Source organism: Balaenoptera borealis (assembly GCF_965194805.1).
Source record: "Balaenoptera borealis genome assembly, chromosome: 20".
Taxonomy (NCBI): domain Eukaryota; kingdom Metazoa; phylum Chordata; class Mammalia; order Artiodactyla; family Balaenopteridae; genus Balaenoptera; species Balaenoptera borealis.
The window spans coordinates 52,492,209-52,513,386 of NC_138879.1; the positions used below are offsets into that span (position 1 = coordinate 52,492,209).

At 53.5% G+C, this 21,178-nt stretch overlaps 3 protein-coding genes across 3 annotated transcripts; all 3 read right to left on the reverse strand.

The window, feature by feature from the left end:
* Positions 1 to 787: 787 nt before the first annotated feature.
* Positions 788 to 14,868, reverse strand: LOC309618537 (uncharacterized protein SPEM3-like). Its single transcript, XM_082372450.1, has 4 exons — positions 14,466 to 14,868; positions 14,260 to 14,317; positions 13,373 to 14,141; positions 788 to 1,709 (listed from the first exon to the last, which is right to left on the reverse strand). Exons 1-4 carry the CDS (start codon positions 14,601 to 14,603, stop codon positions 1,601 to 1,603), a joined length of 1,074 nt encoding a protein of 357 aa, XP_082228576.1. The 5' UTR covers positions 14,604 to 14,868; the 3' UTR covers positions 788 to 1,600.
* Positions 9,254 to 11,543, reverse strand: LOC309618556 (acetylcholine receptor subunit beta-like). The gene is made up of 4 exons (XM_082372490.1): positions 11,313 to 11,543; positions 10,638 to 10,819; positions 10,136 to 10,283; positions 9,254 to 9,831 (listed from the first exon to the last, which is right to left on the reverse strand). Exons 1-4 carry the CDS (start codon positions 11,526 to 11,528, stop codon positions 9,691 to 9,693), a joined length of 687 nt encoding a protein of 228 aa, XP_082228616.1. The 5' UTR covers positions 11,529 to 11,543; the 3' UTR covers positions 9,254 to 9,690.
* A 2,561-nt stretch (positions 14,869 to 17,429) lies between the features above and the next one.
* LOC309618220 (uncharacterized protein) lies at positions 17,430 to 21,031 on the reverse strand (the record flags this gene model as incomplete). Its single annotated transcript, XM_082371651.1, has 1 exon — positions 17,430 to 21,031. The coding sequence occupies exon 1, from the start codon at positions 19,449 to 19,451 to the stop codon at positions 17,430 to 17,432; it is 2,022 nt and encodes a 673-aa protein (XP_082227777.1). The 5' UTR covers positions 19,452 to 21,031.
* Between the last annotated feature and the right edge of the window lie 147 nt (positions 21,032 to 21,178).

The window sequence follows — 21,178 nt, forward strand, 5'->3', positions numbered from 1 at the left end:
GGGATGGGGCTGGGGTGGATGTCCTCACACAACCACAGAACACTTCTCTTGTCTCTTTATTCCTCATGCATATCTGTCCCCTGATATCCCCACTCCTTGATGGTCTCCGGTGAGGTGCTGGATGTCTCTCGGTGAAGGCGCCTGGGAGACAGAGCTTCGCATTTGTCCCTGCCCGCTCTGAACTGTCTCTGGCGGGCGTCAAAGACCCCATGCCCTAGCCGGGTGCCTGACCCAGGACAGTAGGGCTTCCAGCTGGTCTTGGGAGACGTAGACATCTGGCGATAGTTCTGGCAGGCTGGAGGAACTGTATCCATGGGGTGGTACACCCAGTCTTGGCCGCCTGCTCGCCGGGAGGATGATTGCAGCTCAATCAGCACAGGTACCTCTGAGAAGGTTTGCAGGTCATTGGAGGTCACCTGAGCCTTGGGAGAGCAGGAGTTCTGACTGGGTGGGACAGAAGTCCATGGAATGTGCTGCCCTGCATCCTCCTTTCGAGGACCTGCCTCAGATCTAAATAACTTTCGGGTCTGATGTGGGCCCAAAGCTTGGACAGAGTCAGTTCCTAGAGGGTTCTTGTGGAGGCCTGGATTTGGGGTAAGGCCTGGTTTTTTGGAAACTCTACAGTCTTTTAAAGGTCCTAGGGTACTTTGGAGGACACAGCCTTGGTTGAGGCCTAGACTCTCACGAAGTTCAGGGGATTGGGGCTGGTTTGGGGTTTGGGACGTCGTGGATAACTGGGGAGGGATGGGGCCCTGGGAAGAGAGGACAGACGGAGGAGACTTGGAGGTTGGGGGAAAGGTGGGGGGTTGTATTAAGGCGGAGGGCTTCTGGTGGTTGCTGTGTTGATGAAGGACAAAGGATCTGGGAGAAACAAGAGGCAGAGAAAGAGTGCATGGTGGAGGCATGGCGCATGGTGAGCTCTGGGCACTGGTTGGAGAATGGAAGCAAGGTTGAGAAGGTGCAGCATCCTTGGAGTACACCAGGAATTTGGGGTAGACTGGAGCCTGGGGGTCCGTGTTTCTCTTCTCAGAACTGCAAGGATGGAAGCTGCAGTAAGGGAAGGTCTTGGACTGCACAAATTTGTCTTTGGCATCATTTGAGATCTTCCATTCCATATTCCCCGACTCCAGGTAACCCAGTATGGATCCTGTGGAGGGCTTGGCACTGTCCCCACTACATTGCTGCAGTGTTTGCTAAGCTATACCGGAGCTCACCAGACCATGCCCCTCTTGGGGCCTGGAGACGGTACCCAAGTCCTTTCTGGAGTACCCAGAGTTCTGAGGGGGACACACATGGACCACGTTCTGCTTTACCCTGCGGGCATCGTAGACCACCTGGCCGGAGGAGAGGCCTTGGCTGAAGGCAGACAAGGTAGAGGGAATAGAAGCTAGGGTGGGGGTAGGGGTGGTGGAAGGGACTGGAGTGGTCGTCAGGGCCATGACCAGCACTGGGACAGAGGTTGTGGCAGAGATCGGGACAGGGGCTGGTGTAGGGGCTAGGGCAGGAGTAGTAGCAGGGGCAGAAGTTGGGGGAGGAACTGGGGCCGAAGGTGGGGGAGGGACCAGAGTGTTGGCATGGGTATAGGTCAGATGAGCATGGGTCAGGGTGCAGACAGAAGTGTGGCCCAGGGACTGGGCTGAGGCATTTGAGGGGCCCTGGGCTTGGGCCTGGGCTGGGGTATGGGCTGAGGTATGCTCAGGGCCATGGACCTGGGCAGGGCTGCGCTCGGGGTGAGGGCTGGGGAGGGGGTCTGGGCCTGGGGGCGGGTGTGCTCAGGGGGTGGGCTGAGGAGAAGGTCTGGGCCTTGGCAGGAGCATGCGCAGGGGGCTGAACTGGGGGGCGGGTTTGGGCCCGGGCTGGGGCCTGGGCTGGGTCATAGTCTGGGGTCTTCGTCTTGCTCTCTTGGGGCAGGCGGAGTGGAAGCACGTCCACCTTGCTCATCCTGCGGAGCTTGGAAGATGTCTCTTGCCTGGAGTAAAAGGTGGCTCGGGACGTTAAGGCTGTGACCGGAGGGGCCTCGCCAGCGCCCACTACCCCCTCCTTCCACAGTCCCCGTGGAGCCTCCATGGGAGCCCCAGCCCGTCCACACTGAGGCGGCCTCCAGCAGCACCCAGAAGCCTTCTCATTTTTTGTGACTGGTATCCACGAGTCAAGGTGGTTTGGGTGCCCGAGCAGGAAGCTTGGGCGATGGCGGAAGCGGGAAGGAACTCTTGAGCACAGGTTGTTGGGATCCACGGAGCAGCGCACGCACATGCGATGGCTGCCTACACAGCTGGCTTCCTTGTCTGCGGGGAAAGGCGAGATGGGACAGGGCCTGGGTTCCTGAGGGGCTGAGAATCGAGGCAGGGATAGAAGAAAGGGGACAGGCCCACATCCTCTGAGCCCACGCTGGCGCCCACTCACCTTTGGGGAAAATATGATTGAAAATTGTCCACAAGGAGCTCTTCAGATGCCTCCAGATCTGAGGGAAGCAGGGGAGAGGGGAGGCCGGGAGCAGGGTGAGCCCTGAAATCCAACCCTTGTCCGGCCACACCCCAGCAGCCCTCCCACCTCAGCCCCTTCAAGACCCCAGGGCTCCCCCAACCCCGCTTCCCAGATCCTGCCCTGACCAGAGTCACCACCTTGATCCCCACGTTGAGCAAGATGAAGCTGCCCAGGATCAGAAGAATTGAGTCTCCTAGGTCCTGGCATTTCCTGGGGTTGGTGCCAGAGCACGGCTGGGCTCGGTAGTGGGTTTGCTCACCCATGGCCGTGGGTCCCAGGACTGCCTGGGCCCCCCGGCCTCCACATAGTCACTGGGAGCCAGACTCCTCTGGTGGGGGAGGGGGAGAAGGACTGGGTCATAATGGGGCAGGTGGTGGGGTCACAATGAGGGGGGAGGAGGAAAAGGAGGGCCCAGGGTGGCATTCCCTGGTAACCAGGTAATCAGGTAAGCTGAGCCTGGACAGTCAAACAGGGCCCGGAGGCCGGCACACCTCCCCTCGAGCGGTCAATCATTCGCTCACCGCCCGCTGACTCACTTGTTCAAATGACACATTCCATCTCTTGGCCCCTCCTGAGACTAGGAGGACCTTGGCCTCAGAGCCCTGGGGAAGGCCTGGCTGGAGTCCAGAGCCTCAGCCTTCTTCATGCCCTTCACTGGGCGTGGAGCTGGACCTGCCCAGATGTGGAACCTCCCAGTTTGGAAGCAGCTTCTTGTATGAGGCTCTCTGGGGACAGGGACAGCTGAGACACAGAGGAGGTGCCCAGAGACCAGTGGTTTGGAGTCTGCAGCTGCAGATCTCCTTAGTGCATGGTATAGGACCAGGAGGGGCTTGCTGGCAGGACTGTGGCCACTAAACCAAGGGGACCCTCAGGCCAAGAAGAGGACACTGGCTTCTTATTGCAGGAAGCCAAGGGCAGGGACCCAGGCTGGCAGAAGGAGTGGCGCTTCCAAGCCACAGACCACCAATGTTTCCTGGACTCTGGCGCTCTTTATTCCTCTCTCCATGCCCTGCCGCCCCCCGCCCCCGCCCCCGCCCCCGTTTGCTGCTGGTCAGTTCATTTTTCCCAGTCTGGCTCCCGTGCAGAGGGGGCCTCGAGGCCGAGGTGGAAGGCGGCAGCGAGTTGGCCCGCGCTCGGCTCTCCTGCACTTGCCGCTTCAGCTCCAGGCTGTCATACACCTGGTAGCTGGCATTGCCCCCCGGGTCCTGGCTGAGTGGCATGAAGGTGGGCCGGGGCGGAAGGTGCTCGGTAGCCTGGACGTCGGGCAGGGGCTGGGAGGAGCGGACGAGCAGGGCTGAGCTGGGAGCCGGGGCCCGCCGGTACGAGGCCTCGGCCAGCACCGTGAGGGAGGCGGAGGTGGTCAGAGGGCGCCGCACGGGCAGCATCTCGGCCCATTCGGCCGCCCGGCGCCGAACTCCTTGGGGTTAGAACAGAGGCCTAATAGGATGGATCTGAATAGCAAACAATAATGAGGGACATACACTAGGGCATGCGGAGAAATAGGGGACTCCACATCTCACTTGGGAGTAGAGGAGCCCTGGTCACTTAAATCTAGAAGGGTTCTTGCATGCAATTATAACTTCATTTTAGAGGTGAGACTGCAAGCCTAGAAAGGTTGCACATGACTTGTCCAAGGTCAGAGCTGAGCCAGAGAGGTGTTGGAAATGGGCTCTCCCGCTGGGACGTATCTCCTTGGAATCGGTGGTGGTAATGTTAGACAAGAACACACCGATAGTGTGCCTGTAGTGACCCAGGGATGGACATCTGACTCAGGGAAGGGACATATTAGTGTTGCCCACCTCAGACACACAAGTGGTGGCAGGGAAAACACTTTGCAATCTCGCAGCTTATGTGTGTATACAGAAGAGTTATCAGGACTGAAAATCAAGTCCAGAGGAAACTCCAGCTGGGCTAGGGCAGGGCAATGAGAAATTATGAGGGGAAGGAAATTGCTTTCAGCGGCCAGTGCTATCATGGACACAGCTTAAGTCCAGGCTGAAACTAGGAGCCAGAATAATAGGACAGAAAGATAGGACACCAGAGACACGCTCACAGATTAGACCAATGCATGCTGGACCAGGAATTCTTACATTCCTTTTTCCCAGGGGTCTGTCTCCACAGTGAACTAGGCCTAAGTCCATGGGCAAGAAAATTAAGTGGAGACACCTCGAGAAAATTAGAGGCCTATGAAGGAGGGCACCGTCAGAATCCAAGGCTCAATTTGGGGAGCCTAAAACACAAGGTTTCCTAGTCACTGACCAAGAGAGGTCTTCTCCCTCAGTAACCACGAGCCCCAAACACAGCCCAAAACGGGGGAGGCAAGTTTCCATACCTCTGGTCGTGACCCAAGAGACCAGATCAGGAAAACTGAAGCCTGGGCTCTTTCTCACAGTCTGGGGAAATCAGGCGTTGGGTGTCCATGCCTACATCTTACCTCCTCCCCAGAGGGTGGCTTCTGAGCCACCCTAAAAAGAACTACGTTCTCTGGGCTCTGGGGGAGCTTTAAGATGCTGGGGGTGGGTGACAGGGAAAGGAAAATTGCTCTAAACTCTAAAGCACTGCTCTCCAATAGCATTTTCCATGATGATGGAAACGTTCTAAATCTGTGCCGTCCAATACAGTATCCGCTAGCTCCATGTGACTACTGAGCACTTAGAAGATCATGACACTGAGGAACAGAATTTTTTTCTTTTTTGGCCAAGCCATGAAGCTTGCAGGGACTGAGTTCCCCGACCAGGGATTGAACCGCGGCCACAGCAGTGAAAGCGCCAAGTCCCAACAACTGGACCACCAGGGAACAGAATTGGACGCCAGGGAAATTCTGTTCCCTGAGGAAGAGAATTTTTAACTTTTTAACTTAATTTTTAACAGAATTACTTTTCCTTAATTGTAACTAATTTATATTCTAATAGGCATATTTGGCTAGTGGCTACTGTAATTGACAATGCAGCTCTAGGGCCTTGGGGATAACGGATTTAGCTAGACAGCGATGGAGGGAAAGCAGGGAGAGCTTAGGTCCTCATCAGGCCCTGTGGGATGGGGCTGGGGTGGATGTCCTCACACAACCACAGAACACTTCTCTTGTCTCTTTATTCCTCATGCATATCTGTCCCCTGATATCCCCACTCCTTGATGGTCTCCGGTGAGGTGCTGGATGTCTCTCGGTGAAGGCGCCTGGGAGACAGAGCTTCGCATTTGTCCCTGCCCGCTCTGAACTGTCTCTGGCGGGCGTCAAAGACCCCATGCCCTAGCCGGGTGCCTGACCCAGGACAGTAGGGCTTCCAGCTGGTCTTGGGAGGCGCAGACATCTGGCGATAGTTCTGGCAGGCTGGAGGAACTGTATCCATGGGGTGGTACACCCAGTCTTGGCCGCCTGCTCGCCGGGAGGATGATTGCAGCTCAATCAGCACAGGTACCTCTGAGAAGGTTTGCAGGTCATTGTAGGTCACCTGAGCCTTGGGAGAGCAGGAGTTCTGACTGGGTGGGACAGAAGTCCCTGGTATGTGCTGCCCTGCATCCTCCTTTCGAGGACCTGCCTCAGATCTAAATAACTTTCGGGTCTGATGTGGGCCCAAAACTTGGAGAGAGTCAGTTCCTAGAGGGTTCTTGTGGAGGCCAGGATTTGGGATAAGGCATGAGTTGTTACGGAGGCCTGATCTCTTGGATGAGCCAGAGTCTTGGGTAAGGGCTGGACCCTTATGGGGGCCAGGATCTCGATTAATTCCTGAGTACTTGTGGAAGTTAGGGTCGTGGGTATGTTCTGAGCTCCTGTAAATTCCAGCATCTTGGGTAAGGCCACATCTCCTTTTGACTTCAGTGGCTTGGGTTAGGCCTGGATTCTTATGGAGGTCAGAATCTTGTGTAAGGCCTTGGCTCCTGCAGACTCCAGAATCTTGGGTAAGACCTGGATTCTTGTAGTCTCCTGAGTCTCGGGTAAGGCTTGAGCCCTTATGGAGGCGAGGGGTTTGCACAAGGCCTGGGCTCTTATGGAGGCCAGATTCCTGGCAAAGGCCTGAGCTCTTGTTGACTCCAGAGTCTTGGGCAAGGTATGGACTCTTCTGTGGCCCAGAATCTTGGGTAAAGTCTGGACTCCTAGAGACTCCTGGATCTTGGGCACTACCTGTACTCTTGTAACATCCAGAATCTTGAGAAGGGTGTGGGCTATTATGGAGGTCAGTTCTTTGGGAGAGCTCTTGACTTTTATAGAGTACAGTCTCTTGGTTTCGTTCTAGATTCCTATAGACTCCACAATCATGCATAAAGCCTGAGCTCCTCTGAATGTCAGAAGTTTGGAGAAACGGTGTGTTCTTGTGGAGACCAGAGGGTTGGGGGAGATATGGGCTTTTAAAGAAACGTCCATCTCGAGTAGAACCTAAGCTCTTCTGGGAGCCAGAACCTTGGGTAATGACTGGATTCTTCTGAAGGTCAGAGTCTTGGGAAAGGTTTGGATTCTTGCAGAGATAAGGGTCTTGGGTAAGGCCTGGAAGCTTGTGGAGTCCTGGATCTTGAGCAAGGCTTGGGTTCTTGGGGACGCCTGGCTCTCGGGTAAGGCCTGGGTTCTTGTGGAGACCTGGGTCTCGGGTAAGGCCTGGGTTCTTGTGGAGGCCTGGATTTGGGGTAAGGCCTGGGTTTCTGGAAACTCTACAGTCTTTTGAAGGGCCTGGGGTCCTTTGGAGGACAGAGCCTTGGTTGAGGCCTAGATTCTCACGAAGTTCAGGGGCTTGGGGCTGGTTTGGGGTTTGGGAAGTAGTGGATAACTGGGAGGGATGGGGCCCTGGGAAGAGAGGACAGACGGAGGAGACTTGGAGGTTGGGGGAAAGGTGGGGGGTTGTATTAAGGTGGAGGGCTTCTGGTGGTTGCTGTGTTGATGAAGGACAAAGGATCTGGGAGAGGGCTTCCCTGGTGGCGCAGTGGTTGAGAATCTGCCTGCCAATGCAGGAGACGCGGGTTCGAGCCCTGGTCTGAGAAGATCTGCAAAAAAAAAAAAAAAAAAAAAAAAAAATCACTAAAAAAATTCCCACAAATCTTGTTTCTGGCACTTTAGAAAAACTGCGGAAAAAAGTACATAATAAAGAATACATATATATCTACACACAAATTATATATATTATATATATATATACACACACACAGCGGAACCATAAGAGAGACTGAGGAAGGCCTTGGAGGCAGGGGGCAGATGCGTTAACAGTCCCCCTATATCCTTAACCTGCACTCCTCTGAGGCAAAAAGGCACAGAGATGGAAGGGGTTGAGGATGGACCAGGGAATTTGAATTTCAGAACAGGTCAAAATTCTAAAACCATGGACATTTTGGGAGAACTGAGACTGTAGACATTTATTTTTTTGAAAATATGATTTAGGAAAATAGTTTCCAGAATTTGGTGGTTCTGGGCAACAAAGGAGATTGTGGTGAAATGGCGATTAAAATACATGTATCTGAGTTGGGGAACTTGAATACTGTGAATTTCACATGTTGGAAATTTGGGATTTTGCAATTTTGTCTTTTGAAAATTATCAAGTCTTGTCAGTTTGTGCCCTCTTTCCCCATGTTCCCTGGGAAGAAGGGTGACGGTGGAGTGGAAAGGCCACTGGTTCTGTGCCACAGCACGCAAGATTTAGAATTCTACAGACTCTAGCTCTATACGTAGTGAGGACCCAGATTTAGAGAAACTGACCAATATTTATCTCCGCATTTGTGTGTGTGTCCAACTCTCTAGGCCAATAAACCAACAAGACAAACGAACTGTGCTCCACAGTGGGATGCCAGGTGCAATTATTGGCGTGGCTGGTGGGTCTGGCTGGACAGGGACATGCTAACCTTGTCCCACAGGGATCCCTACAAGTTGTAGCCCTATTCTCCCTCTTAGGACAACAACTTCCAGCAGTTGAGTAGCTGTGAGAGCCTGTTGACCCTAGGTACTTCATTGTAATTGCTGCAGCCACTAGGCTCAAGCTGACTTTGCTCTGACCTCCAGGCAGAAACATTAACACAGCCTGCTGGGCACAAGATCTTCATCTCCCAGATGAAGCCTTTTCTCCAAACTGAAAGGAAACTGAGGCACAAAATGTGTGATGGCCATAAGAGACACCAACACCCTTTCTTGTTCCACTCCTGGCCTCCCACGGGCTTCAACTCCCTGTCCCTCCTCCCCTCCCCTGTATTTTGTCTAGTGTTATGCAGGGATGGGCAAGTAAAATGAGTGGTCAGGTGGGTGGGGCCTTTGAGGAATTCTGGTACAAATACCTTGACCAGAGTGGGCAGCCACTAATCAGCTCTAGCAGGTTGCTGCCAACAGGGGAATCAGACCTGGTGCTACTGTAGTTCTTAAAAAGTTTCAAGAGAAGCCAGAAATCCAAATTTCTCTGTGAAATATCCACATTTTAAAAGTAGCAAACCAATTCAAATTTTAAATTCTGCTGGCCAACAACATGGGCCAAACAAAACACACCAGTTTGTAACCTCTGATGTATACTGCCTAATGCTTTTGTTCTCATCTTCTCATATGATCCTCAGACTAGGGAGCAGATACTATTATTAGCTTCATTTTACAGATGGGGAAACTGAGGCACAGAGCAGTTTAGTAGCTTGTCCAAAGTTTGAGCACCAAAGCTGGAACTTGAGGTTTTTACAGTGTGCTTTTTTATCCTCATTACAAATGTATCCTTTCAGAAATAACTTTTTTTATCCTAATGATAATACATACTACAAAATACAATAAACTACAGAAAGGTAAAAACAAAGAAAAAACGACCACTAGTCCCCAACATGCAAATATAAGCGATATTAGTGTATTTCCTTACAGAAAAAAATTTCCCTATTCATTCAACCAGAGGTAGCGGCCATATAGGTTAGGATCTGTGCTAGGTGCTGGGGATATTACAGTGAACAGACATAGTTCCTGCCCTCAGAAGGCTTACAAGCTAGCGATTGTTCTTTGTTCCATTCATTGCCAACCTAGGTGTGAATATCCAATGGAGCTTCTTCAAGAAGCCAAAGAGTAAATAAGCGGATAGTGCATTTCAGGTGGGCCCAAGGCCCCCATCTGCCCAGTCCCACTTGGGCTTCCTCCCTAGAAACGAAATGATGAGAGGATTGGACTCCTAGTGAAGGAGTTAAGATGCAGAAAGGGATAGGGCTTGAGAGTACTACCAAACTAACTCTCAATTCAACTGGCCGAGGACCTCGGTCTCGGCCCTCTCGTCCTCAAGGAGAGGGGTCGGGAGGGGGCAAGTGGTACGTGGCGTCCAGAAAGATGACGAGGGTCCCGACGCTCGTGAAGATGATGAAGGTCCACAGGAAGAGGCGGTCCACCACCATGGCCACAAACTGCCAGTCCTCCTTCAGCTGAGGGTAGGAAGAGGAAACTGTTCCTGAGCTCCAGACCCCCAGGGAAGGCGGCCCCAAGGCCCTGTGCCGCACCCAGGTCCTCCTACCACGGCTTTGAGACAAGGGCGGGCCCGCAGAATAGCAGAGAGCGAAACTGCGGGCGACGGATGTGAGTAAAGAACAAGTCGGAAACCAGGGGGCGGGACCAAGTGAGGCAAACTTCCAATCAGAAATAAAATCGAGTGCTGGGGGCGGAGCCTAAGTTTGCGGGTGGAGCCAAGGCCACCCAGGCCTTGCCTTGGCCCACCCTCTTCGGACTCACCGCGTCGTGGTCCTCCTGTTCCTGCAGCTGTTGAGCGATGTAGCTGATTGAGGAAACGACCTCCCGTAGCTCGGGAGGCAGGCCCACAGCCCGGTTTGGACCATCGATAAATCGCCGCAGGTCCGGGGCAGACAGTTCAGGCTGGAACCTGAAAGAGGCGAGTCTGTTTGGCCACGACCGGGGCGCAAAGACGGCCTGCGCGGGTGCTCTAGCCCCCGCCCCAACTCCCTCCTCCAACGCCCGTCCAGGTTTCAAAACGTGAGAGAGCCCTTCAGGTTCCCTCTGACAGCGGCGCCCTCTCTAGCCTTCCGCAATTCCTCCTATTCCCGTACGCTTTAGTCCCCACCTCCCCGCAAAGTGGGCAACAGAAGGGATACTGCAACTCCCATGATGCTCAACCACGACATCCTCCAGGAGCTTAGGACGCCTGCCTGCGCACAGTCTTCTGGGAACTGTAGTTCTCCCTCTCCCTTCTACGTGGGCGATGGGGAGTAGATACTACCTGTTGGGTTTGGGGAAGAGAAAATCATTTGGTGGCTTGCGGATGAAATATTCATCTGTTCCCCGACCCCAGCCACTTCCTGGAGAATCCCTGAGAGGTATAGGAGGTGGCTCCGGTATCTGGTCTCTCTCAGGCTTGGGTCTCTTCAGACCCAGATACAGAGGGAGTTTGTGGATAAAGATCTGCAGAGTAGAAGAAGAGGCGTGTTGGAGGGGGCTCTTATGCTTTCAGACCAGAAGGGAAGCCGCCAACCACCCCCACGGCACGTGCCCATTCTTGCGCATGCGTGCATGCATCCCACAGATGAAATGCAACTACACAGCCCAAGAGTTCTTAAGTGGGTTAGGAGGCATCCTGACTGGAAAGAAAAGTTCTGAGGGCTTCCACCCTGATAGTACCTAACCCTGAGAATGCTTCCTTGGGACCCACGATGGGCAGTATTGATGAAGAGAGTCTGGGATCTACGCAATGTTAATGATGGGAGGATAAAATTAATTGGGCAACATTTCAACACCCAAAGACCTTGGCACTTTGACACTCTACCAGGAGTTGTAGTTCTCCCTCAGGTCTGTGAAAGGGAAGGTTGAAGTTGGTGGGAGGGAGGAGCGATACCGGGACAAAAAGCCAAATACTAGGATTGAGAGTTAACACAGGTTGGAGAGGAGATCTTCTTACCTGACGGACCCAAAGGGGCATTTGGTGGGTGTAGGGTGAGCGATGGTGCAGGTTGAGGACTACGACGCTAAGGATGACTGAGAAGGTGACGAGGACCATGGTAAACATGAGGTATTTGATAATGATGGGGACAGACAGGGAGGTCTCAGGCACTTTGTCTGCCAGCAGCAGCAGGAACACAGTAAGGGTCAGCAGGGCAAAGATCGGGAGCCCCATCTTCTCTCCTTGGGGGACAGAGGGGAAGGCGGGAGGATTAGGCTTTGCCAGAAAGCAATCTCCCTGGCATAATCAGTGACCGTGTTTCCAGCTCACTCAAGGACAGGCTTTTGGAAGGGCCAACTGCATGCAAATAACTCCTACATTTATACCTCCAACCTGGACTGATTCCCCTAAATTCCACACTTGTATCCACCTGCCTACTTAACCTCTCCATTTGGGTGTCCAATAGACATCTCGAACTTCACATGTCCAAAACTTAATTCCCTCACCACCGACTCCCCACATAGTCTTCCCCAGTTCATAAATGACAACTCGATCTTTCCTGTGGCTCAGGCCATATCCCCTTGAGTCATTCTCAGCTCTCCTCTCTCTCATCCCATATCCAATCCATACCAAACCCTATTGGCTCTACCTTCAAAAGATATCCTGAAACTGATGACTTATCACGTCTACCACTACCATCCTGGTACAAGCCACCATTACCTCAGATCTGAGTTATTATAAAGGCCTCCTCTTTGCTTCATCCTTTGCCCCCCTGCTGACTGTTCTCAACAGAGCAGCCAGATTGATCCCGTTAAAATGTAAATCAGATCATATCACTCCAGTGGCTTCCCATCGCCTTTAGCATAAGAGTCCTTACTGAAGTCTACAAGGCCTTCCCATTAGCTCTCTGACTACATCTCCTACTGTTTTCTCTCTTGCTTACTTCATTCAGTTACACTGGCTATTTCTTGAATATGCAAGGCACACGCCACCTCAGAGCCTTTGCATTCACTGTTAACTCCTCCTGGTAATTTCTTCCCCCAGATATCTACCAGGGTCACGTCCGCAGGAGATAGGGCGCCGCAACCCTAGTCCCGGCCACCAGAGGGCGCAGCAGCGCCAGGGCCGCCGCGTGCGCTTGCAGCAGGGGAACGGGTATGCGCGTCTTGAGCGCCAGCTCTTGGCAGGCGAAGCAGAGCTGCCATCCGGAGGCGCCCGGCCGCTCTGTGCCGCCGCCGCCGGGCACCAGGTAGAAGGAAGACGACTCCGAGGCCAGCGGGCCGGCCCACGAGTGGCTCCGAGCCTCCTGGGGCCAGCCGGCCACGGACACCACGGGGATCAAGTCGAAAAGCAGGAGGCGGCGCGGGGGCCCGGGCGTAGCCAGGAGGATGGTGGTGACCCCCGCGTGGTGGGCTGCGTGGACCAAGCGCGGGGCACCCGGGACCGGAAACAGGGACTCAACGACCGCAGCCAGCGAAGCAAAGAACCAGGCAGCCACCTGGGCGGGGCACAACGTGGGCCACGCCCCCCGAGCCTCCAACGGCTGTGGCACTAACTGCTGGCTAACGGCGGCTGCTTTGGTGACGTCACCATTCGTTTTTTTCAGTGGTGAGAGTACCCAAGTCCTTTCTGGAGTACCCAGATTTCTGAGGGGGACACACATGGAATAAGTTCTGCTTTAACCTGCGGGCATCGTAGACCACCTGGCCGGAGGAGAGGCCTTGGCTGAAGGAAGACAAGGTAGAGGGAATAGAAGCTAGGATGGGGATAGGGGTGGTGGAAGGGACTGGAGTGGTCGTCAGGGCCATGACCAGCACTGGGACAGAGGTTGTGGCAGAGATCGGGACAGGGGCTGGTGTAGGGGCTAGGGCAGGAGTAGTAGCAGGGGCAGAAGTTGGGGGAGAGACTGGGGCCGAAGTTGGGGGAGGGACCAGAGTGTTGGCATGGGTATAGGTCAGATGAGCATGGGTCAGGGTGCAGACAGAAGTGTGGCCCAGGGACTGGGCTGAGGCATTTGAGGGGGCCTGGGCTTGGGCCGGGGCTGGGGTATGGGCTGAGGTATGCTCAGGGCCATGAACCTGGGCAGGGCTGCGCCCAGGGGTGAGGGCTGGGGAGGGGGTCTGGGCCTGGGGGGTGGTGTGCTCAGGGGGGTGGAAGGTGGAGCAAGTCTGGGCCTGAGGTGGGGCGTGCTCAGAGGGGTGGGTAGAGGAGAAGGTCTGGGCCTTGGCAGGTGTGCGCCCAGTGGGGTCCACTGGGGAGAAGGCCTGGGCCTGGGCGGAAGTGTGCTCATGGGCGTGGCCTCGGGAGCAGCTCTCGGCCTGGGGGGTGTGTGCTCAGGGGGGTGGGCTGAGGAGAAGGTCTGGGCCTTGGCAGGAGCATGCGCAGGGGGCTGAACTGGGGGGCGGGTCTGGGCCCGGGCTGGGGCCTGGGCTGGGTCATAGTCTGGGGTCTTCGTCTTGCTCTCTTGGGGCAGGCGGAGTGGAAGCACGTCCACCTTGCTCATCCTGCGGAGCTTGGAAGATGTCTCTTGCCTGGAGCAAAAGGTGGCTCGGGACGTTAAGGCTGTGACCGGAGGGGCCTCGCCAGCGCCCACTACCCCCTCCTTCCACAGTCCCCGTGGAGCCTCCATGGGAGCCCCAGCCCGTCCACACTGAGGCGGCCTCCAGCAGCACCCAGAAGCCTTCTCATTTTTTGTGACTGGTATCCACGAGTCAAGGTGGTTTGGGTGCCCGAGCAGGAAGCTTGGGCGATGGCGGAAGCGGGAAGGAACTCTTGAGCACAGGTTCTTGGGATCCACGGAGCAGCGCACGCACATGCGATGGCTGCCTACACAGCTGGCTTGCTTGTCTGCGGGGAAAGGCGAGATGGGACAGGGCCTGGGTTCCTGAGGGGCTGAGAATCGAGGCAGGGATAGAAGAAAGGGGACAGGCCCACATCCCCTGAGCCCACGCTGGCGCCCACTCACCTTTGGGGAAAATATGATTGAAAAGTGTCCGCAAGGAGCTCTTCAGATGCCTCCAGATCTGAGGGAAGCAGGGGAGAGGGGAGGCCGGGAGCAGGGTGAGCCCTGAAATCCAACCCTTGTCCGGCCACACCCCAGCAGCCCTCCCACCTCAGCCCCTTCAAGACCCCAGGGCTCCCCTAACCCCGCTGCCCACATCCTGCACTGACCAGAGTCACCACGTTGATCCCCACGTTGAGCAAGATGAAGCTGCCCAGGAACAGAAGAATTGAGTCTCCTAGGTCCTGGCATTTCCTGGGGTTGGTGCCAGAGCACGGCTGGGCTCGGTAGTGGGTTTGCTCACCCATGGCCGTGGGTCCCAGGACTGCCTGGGCCCCCCGGCCTCCACATAGTCACTGGGAGCCAGACTCCTCTGGTGGGGGAGGGGGAGAAGGACTGGGTCATAATGGGGCAGGTGGTGGGGTCACAATGAGGGGGGAGGAGGAAAAGGAGGGCCCAGGGTGGCATTCCCTGGTAACCAGGTAATCAGGTAAGCTGAGCCTGGACAGTCAAACAGGGCCCGGAGGCCGGCACACCTCCCCTCGAGCGGTCAATCATTCGCTCACCGCCCGCTGACTCACTTGTTCAAATGACACATTCCATCTCTTGGCCCCTCCTGAGACTAGGAGGACCTTGGCCTCAGAGCCCTGGGGAAGGCCTGGCTGGAGTCCAGAGCCTCAGCCTTCTTCATGCCCTTCACTGGGCGTGGAGCTGGACCTGCCCAGATGTGGAACCTCCCAGTTTGGAAGCAGCTTCTTGTATGAGGCTCTCTGGGGACAGGGACAGCTGAGACACAGAGGAGGTGCCCAGAGACCAGTGGTTTGGAGTCTGCAGCTGCAGATCTCCTTAGTGCATGGTATAGGACCAGGAGGGGCTTGCTGGCAGGACTGTGGCCACTAAACCAAGGGGACCCTCAGGCCAAGAAGAGGACACTGGCTTCTTATTGCAGGAAGCCAAGGGCAGGGACCCAGGCTGGCAGAAGGAGTGGCTCTTCCAAGCCACAGACCACCAATGTTTCCTGGACTCTGGCGCTCTTTATTCCTCTCTCCATGCCCTGCCGCCCCCCGCCCCCGCCCCCACCCCCGTTTGCTGCTGGTCAGTTCATTTTTCCCAGTCTGGCTCCCGTGCAGAGGGGGCCTCGAGGCCGAGGTGGAAGGCGGCAGCGAGTTGGCCCGCGCTCGGCTCTCCTGCACTTGCCGCTTCAGCTCCAGGCTGTCATACACCTGGTAGCTGGCATTGCCCCCCGGGTCCTGGCTGAGTGGCATGAAGGTGGGCCGGGGCGGAAGGTGCTCGGTAGCCTGGACGTCGGGCAGGGGCTGGGAGGAGCGGACGAGCAGGGCTGAGCTGGGAGCCGGGGCCCGCCGGTACGAGGCCTCGGCCAGCACCGTGAGGGAGGCGGAGGTGGTCAGAGGGCGCCGCACGGGCAGCATCTCGGCCCATTCGGCCGCCCGGCGCCGAACTCCTTGGGGTTAGAACAGAGGCCTAATAGGATGGATCTGAATAGCAAACAATAATGAGGGACATACACTAGGGCATGCGGAGAAATAGGGGACTCCACATCTCACTTGGGAGTAGAGGAGCCCTGGTCATTTAAATCTAGAAGCGTTCTTGCATGCAATTATAACTTCATTTTAGAGGTGAGACTGCAAGCCTAGAAAGGTTGCACATGACTTGTCCAAGGTCAGAGCTGAGCCAGAGAGGTGTTGGAAATGGGCTCTCCCGCTGGGACGTATCTCCTTGGAATCGGTGGTGGTAATGTTAGACAAGAACACACCGATAGTGTGCCTGTAGTGACCCAGGGATGGACATCTGACTCAGGGAAGGGACATATTAGTGTTGCCCACCTCAGACACACAAGTGGTGGCAGGGAAAACACTTTGCAATCTCGCAGCTTATGTGTGTATACAGAAGAGTTATCAGGACTGAAAATCAAGTCCAGAGGAAACTCCAGCTGGGCTAGGGCAGGGCAATGAGAAATTATGAGGGGAAGGAAATTGCTTTCAGCGGCCAGTGCTATCATGGACACAGCTTAAGTCCAGGCTGAAACTAGGAGCCAGAATAATAGGACAGAAAGATAGGACACCAGAGATACGCTCACAGATTAGACCAATGCATGCTGGACCAGGAATTCTTACATTCCTTTTTCCCAGGGGTCTGTCTCCACAGTGAACTAGGCCTAAGTCCATGGGCAAGAAAATTAAGTGGAGACACCTCGAGAAAATTAGAGGCCTATGAAGGAGGGCACCGTCAGAATCCAAGGCTCAATTTGGGGAGCCTAAAACACAAGGTTTCCTAGTCACTGACCAAGAGAGGTCTTCTCCCTCAGTAACCACGAGCCCCAAACACAGCCCAAAACGGGGGAGGCAAGTTTCCATACCTCTGGTCGTGACCCAAGAGACCAGATCAGGAAAACTGAAGCCTGGGCTTCTTCTCACAGTCTGGGGAAATCAGGCGTTGGGTGTCCATGCCTACATCTTACCTCCTCCCCAGAGGGTGGCTTCTGAGCCACCCTAAAAAGAACTACGTTCTCTGGGCTCTGGGGGAGCTTTAAGATGCTGGGGGTGGGTGACAGGGAAAGGAAAATTGCTCTAAACTCTAAAGCACTGCTCTCCAATAACATTTTCCATGATGATGGAAACGTTCTAAATCTGTGCCGTCCAATGCAGTATCCGCTAGCTCCATGTGACTACTGAGCACTTAGAAGATCATGACACTGAGGAACAGAATTTTTTTCTTTTTTGGCCAAGCCATGAAGCTTGCAGGGTCTGAGTTCCCCGACCAGGGATTGAACCGCGGCCACAGCAGTGAAAGCGCCAAGTCCCAACAACTGGACCACCAGGGAACAGAATTGGACGCCAGGGAAATTCTGTTTACTGAGGAAGAGAATTTTTAACTTTTTAACTTAATTTTTAACAGAATTACTTTTCCTTAATTTCAACTAATTTATATTCTAATAGGCATATTTGGCTAGTGGCTACTGTAATTGACAATGCAGCTCTAGGGCCTTGGTGATAGCGGATTTAGCTAGACAGCGATGGAGGGAAAGCAGGGATAGTTTAGGTCCTCATCAGGCCCTGTGGGATGGGGCTGGGGTGGATGTCCTCACACAACCACAGAACACTTCTCTTGTCTCTTTATCCCTCATGCATGTCTGTCCCCTCTTTCTCTAAGTTTCTCATCACACACTGATATCCCCACTCCTTGATGGTCTCCGGTGAGTTGTTGGATGTCTCTCGGTGAAGGCGCCTGGGAGACAGAGCTTCGCATTTGTCCCTGCCCGCTCTGAACGGTCTCTGGCGGGCGTCAAAGACCCCATGCCCTAGCCGGGTGCCTGACCCAGGACAGTAGGGCTTCCAGCTGGTCTTGGGAGGCGCAGACATCTGGCGATAGTTCTGGCAGGCTGGAGGAACTGTATCCATGGGGTGGCACACCCAGTCTTGGCCGCCTGCTCGCCGGGAGGATGATTGCAGCTCAATCAGCACAGGTACCTCTGAGAAGGTTTGCAGGTCATTGGAGGTCACCTGAGCCTTGGGAGAGCAGGAGTTCTGACTGGGTGGGACAGAAGTCCCTGGTATGTGCTGCCCTGCATCCTCCTTTCGAGGACCTGCCTCACATATAAATGACTTTCGGGTCTGATGTGGGCCCAAAGCTTGGACAGAGTCAGTTCCTAGAGGGTTCTTGTGGAGGCCTGGATTTGGGATAAGGCATGAGTTGTTACGGAGGCCTGATCTCTTGGATGAGCCAGAGTCTTGGGTAAGGGCTGGACCCTTATGGGGGCCAGGATCTCGATTAATTCCTGAGTACTTGTGGAAGTTAGGGTCGTGGGTATGTTCTGAGCTCCTGTAAATTCCAGCATCTTGGGTAAGGCCACATCTCCTTTTGACTTCAGTGGCTTGGGTTAGGCCTGGATTCTTATGGAGGTCAGAATCTTGTGTAAGGCCTTGGCTCCTGCAGACTCCAGAATCTTGGGTAAGACCTGGATTCTTGTAGTCTCCTGAGTCTCGGGTAAGGCTTGAGCCCTTATGGAGGCGAGGGGTTTGCACAAGGCCTGGGCTCTTATGGAGGCCAGATTCCTGGCAAAGGCCTGAGCTCTTGTTGACTCCAGAGTCTTGGGCAAGGTATGGACTCTTCTGTGGCCCAGAATCTTGGGTAAAGTCTGGACTCCTAGAGACTCCTGGATCTTGGGCACTACCTGTACTCTTGTAACATCCAGAATCTTGAGAAGGGTGTGGGCTATTATGGAGGTCAGTTCTTTGGGAGAGCTCTTGACTTTTATAGAGTACAGTCTCTTGGTTTCGTTCTAGATTCCTATAGACTCCACAATCATGCATAAAGCCTGAGCTCCTCTGAATGTCAGAAGTTTGGAGAAACGGTGTGTTCTTGTGGAGACCAGAGGGTTGGGGGAGATATGGGCTTTTAAAGAAACGTCCATCTCGAGTAGAACCTAAGCTCTTCTGGGAGCCAGAACCTTGGGTAATGACTGGATTCTTCTGAAGGTCAGAGTCTTGGGAAAGGTTTGGATTCTTGCAGAGATAAGGGTCTTGGGTAAGGCCTGGAAGCTTGTGGAGTCCTGGATCTTGAGCAAGGCTTGGGTTCTTGGGGACGCCTGGCTCTCGGGTAAGGCCTGGGTTCTTGTGGAGACCTGGGTCTCGGGTAAGGCCTGGGTTCTTGTGGAGGCCTGGATTTGGGGTAAGGCCTGGGTTTCTGGAAACTCTACAGTCTTTTGAAGGGCCTGGGGTCCTTTGGAGGACAGAGCCTTGGTTGAGGCCTAGATTCTCACGAAGTTCAGGGGCTTGGGGCTGGTTTGGGGTTTGGGAAGTAGTGGATAACTGGGAGGGATGGGGCCCTGGGAAGAGAGGACAGACGGAGGAGACTTGGAGGTTGGGGGAAAGGTGGGGGGTTGTATTAAGGTGGAGGGCTTCTGGTGGTTGCTGTGTTGATGAAGGACAAAGGATCTGGGAGAGGGCTTCCCTGGTGGCGCAGTGGTTGAGAATCTGCCTGCCAATGCAGGAGACGCGGGTTCGAGCCCTGGTCTGAGAAGATCTGCAAAAAAAAAAAAAAAAAAAAAAAAAAAAAATCACTAAAAAAATTCCCACAAATCTTGTTTCTGGCACTTTAGAAAAACTGCGGAAAAAAGTACATAATAAAGAATACATATATATCTACACACAAATTATATATATTATATATATATATATATATATATATATATATATATATATATATATATACACACACACACACACAGCGGAACCATAAGAGAGACTGAGGAAGGCCTTGGAGGCAGGGGGCAGATGCGTTAACAGTCCCCCTATATCCTTAACCTGCACTCCTCTGAGGCAAAAAGGCACAGAGATGGAAGGGGTTGAGGATGGACCAGGGAATTTGAATTTCAGAACAGGTCAAAATTCTAAAACCATGGACATTTTGGGAGAACTGAGACTGTAGACATTTATTTTTTTGAAAATATGATTTAGGAAAATAGTTTCCAGAATTTGGTGGTTCTGGGCAACAAAGGAGATTGTGGTGAAATGGCGATTAAAATACATGTATCTGAGTTGGGGAACTTGAATACTGTGAATTTCACATGTTGGAAATTTGGGATTTTGCAATTTTGTCTTTTGAAAATTATCAAGTCTTGTCAGTTTGTGCCCTCTTTCCCCATGTTCCCTGGGAAGAAGGGTGACGGTGGAGTGGAAAGGCCACTGGTTCTGTGCCACAGCACGCAAGATTTAGAATTCTACAGACTCTAGCTCTATACGTAGTGAGGACCCAGATTTAGAGAAACTGACCAATATTTATCTCCGCATTTGTGTGTGTGTCCAACTCTCTAGGCCAATAAACCAACAAGACAAACGAACTGTGCTCCACAGTGGGATGCCAGGTGCAATTATTGGCGTGGCTGGTGGGTCTGGCTGGACAGGGACATGCTAACCTTGTCCCACAGGGATCCCTACAAGTTGTAGCCCTATTCTCCCTCTTAGGACAACAACTTCCAGCAGTTGAGTAGCTGTGAGAGCCTGTTGACCCTAGGTACTTCATTGTAATTGCTGCAGCCACTAGGCTCAAGCTGACTTTGCTCTGACCTCCAGGCAGAAACATTAACACAGCCTGCTGGGCACAAGATCTTCATCTCCCAGATGAAGCCTTTTCTCCAAACTGAAAGGAAACTGAGGCACAAAATGTGTGATGGCCATAAGAGACACCAACACCCTTTCTTGTTCCACTCCTGGCCTCCCACGGGCTTCAACTCCCTGTCCCTCCTCCCCTCCCCTGTATTTTGTCTAGTGTTATGCAGGGATGGGCAAGTAAAATGAGTGGTCAGGTGGGTGGGGCCTTTGAGGAATTCTGGTACAAATACCTTGACCAGAGTGGGCAGCCACTAATCAGCTCTAGCAGGTTGCTGCCAACAGGGGAATCAGACCTGGTGCTACTGTAGTTCTTAAAAAGTTTCAAGAGAAGCCAGAAATCCAAATTTCTCTGTGAAATATCCACATTTTAAAAGTAGCAAACCAATTCAAATTTTAAATTCTGCTGGCCAACAACATGGGCCAAACAAAACACACCAGTTTGTAACCTCTGATGTATACTGCCTAATGCTTTTGTTCTCATCTTCTCATATGATCCTCAGACTAGGGAGCAGATACTATTATTAGCTTCATTTTACAGATGGGGAAACTGAGGCACAGAGCAGTTTAGTAGCTTGTCCAAAGTTTGAGCACCAAAGCTGGAACTTGAGGTTTTTACAGTGTGCTTTTTTATCCTCATTACAAATGTATCCTTTCAGAAATAACTTTTTTTATCCTAATGATAATACATACTACAAAATACAATAAACTACAGAAAGGTAAAAACAAAGAAAAAACGACCACTAGTCCCCAAC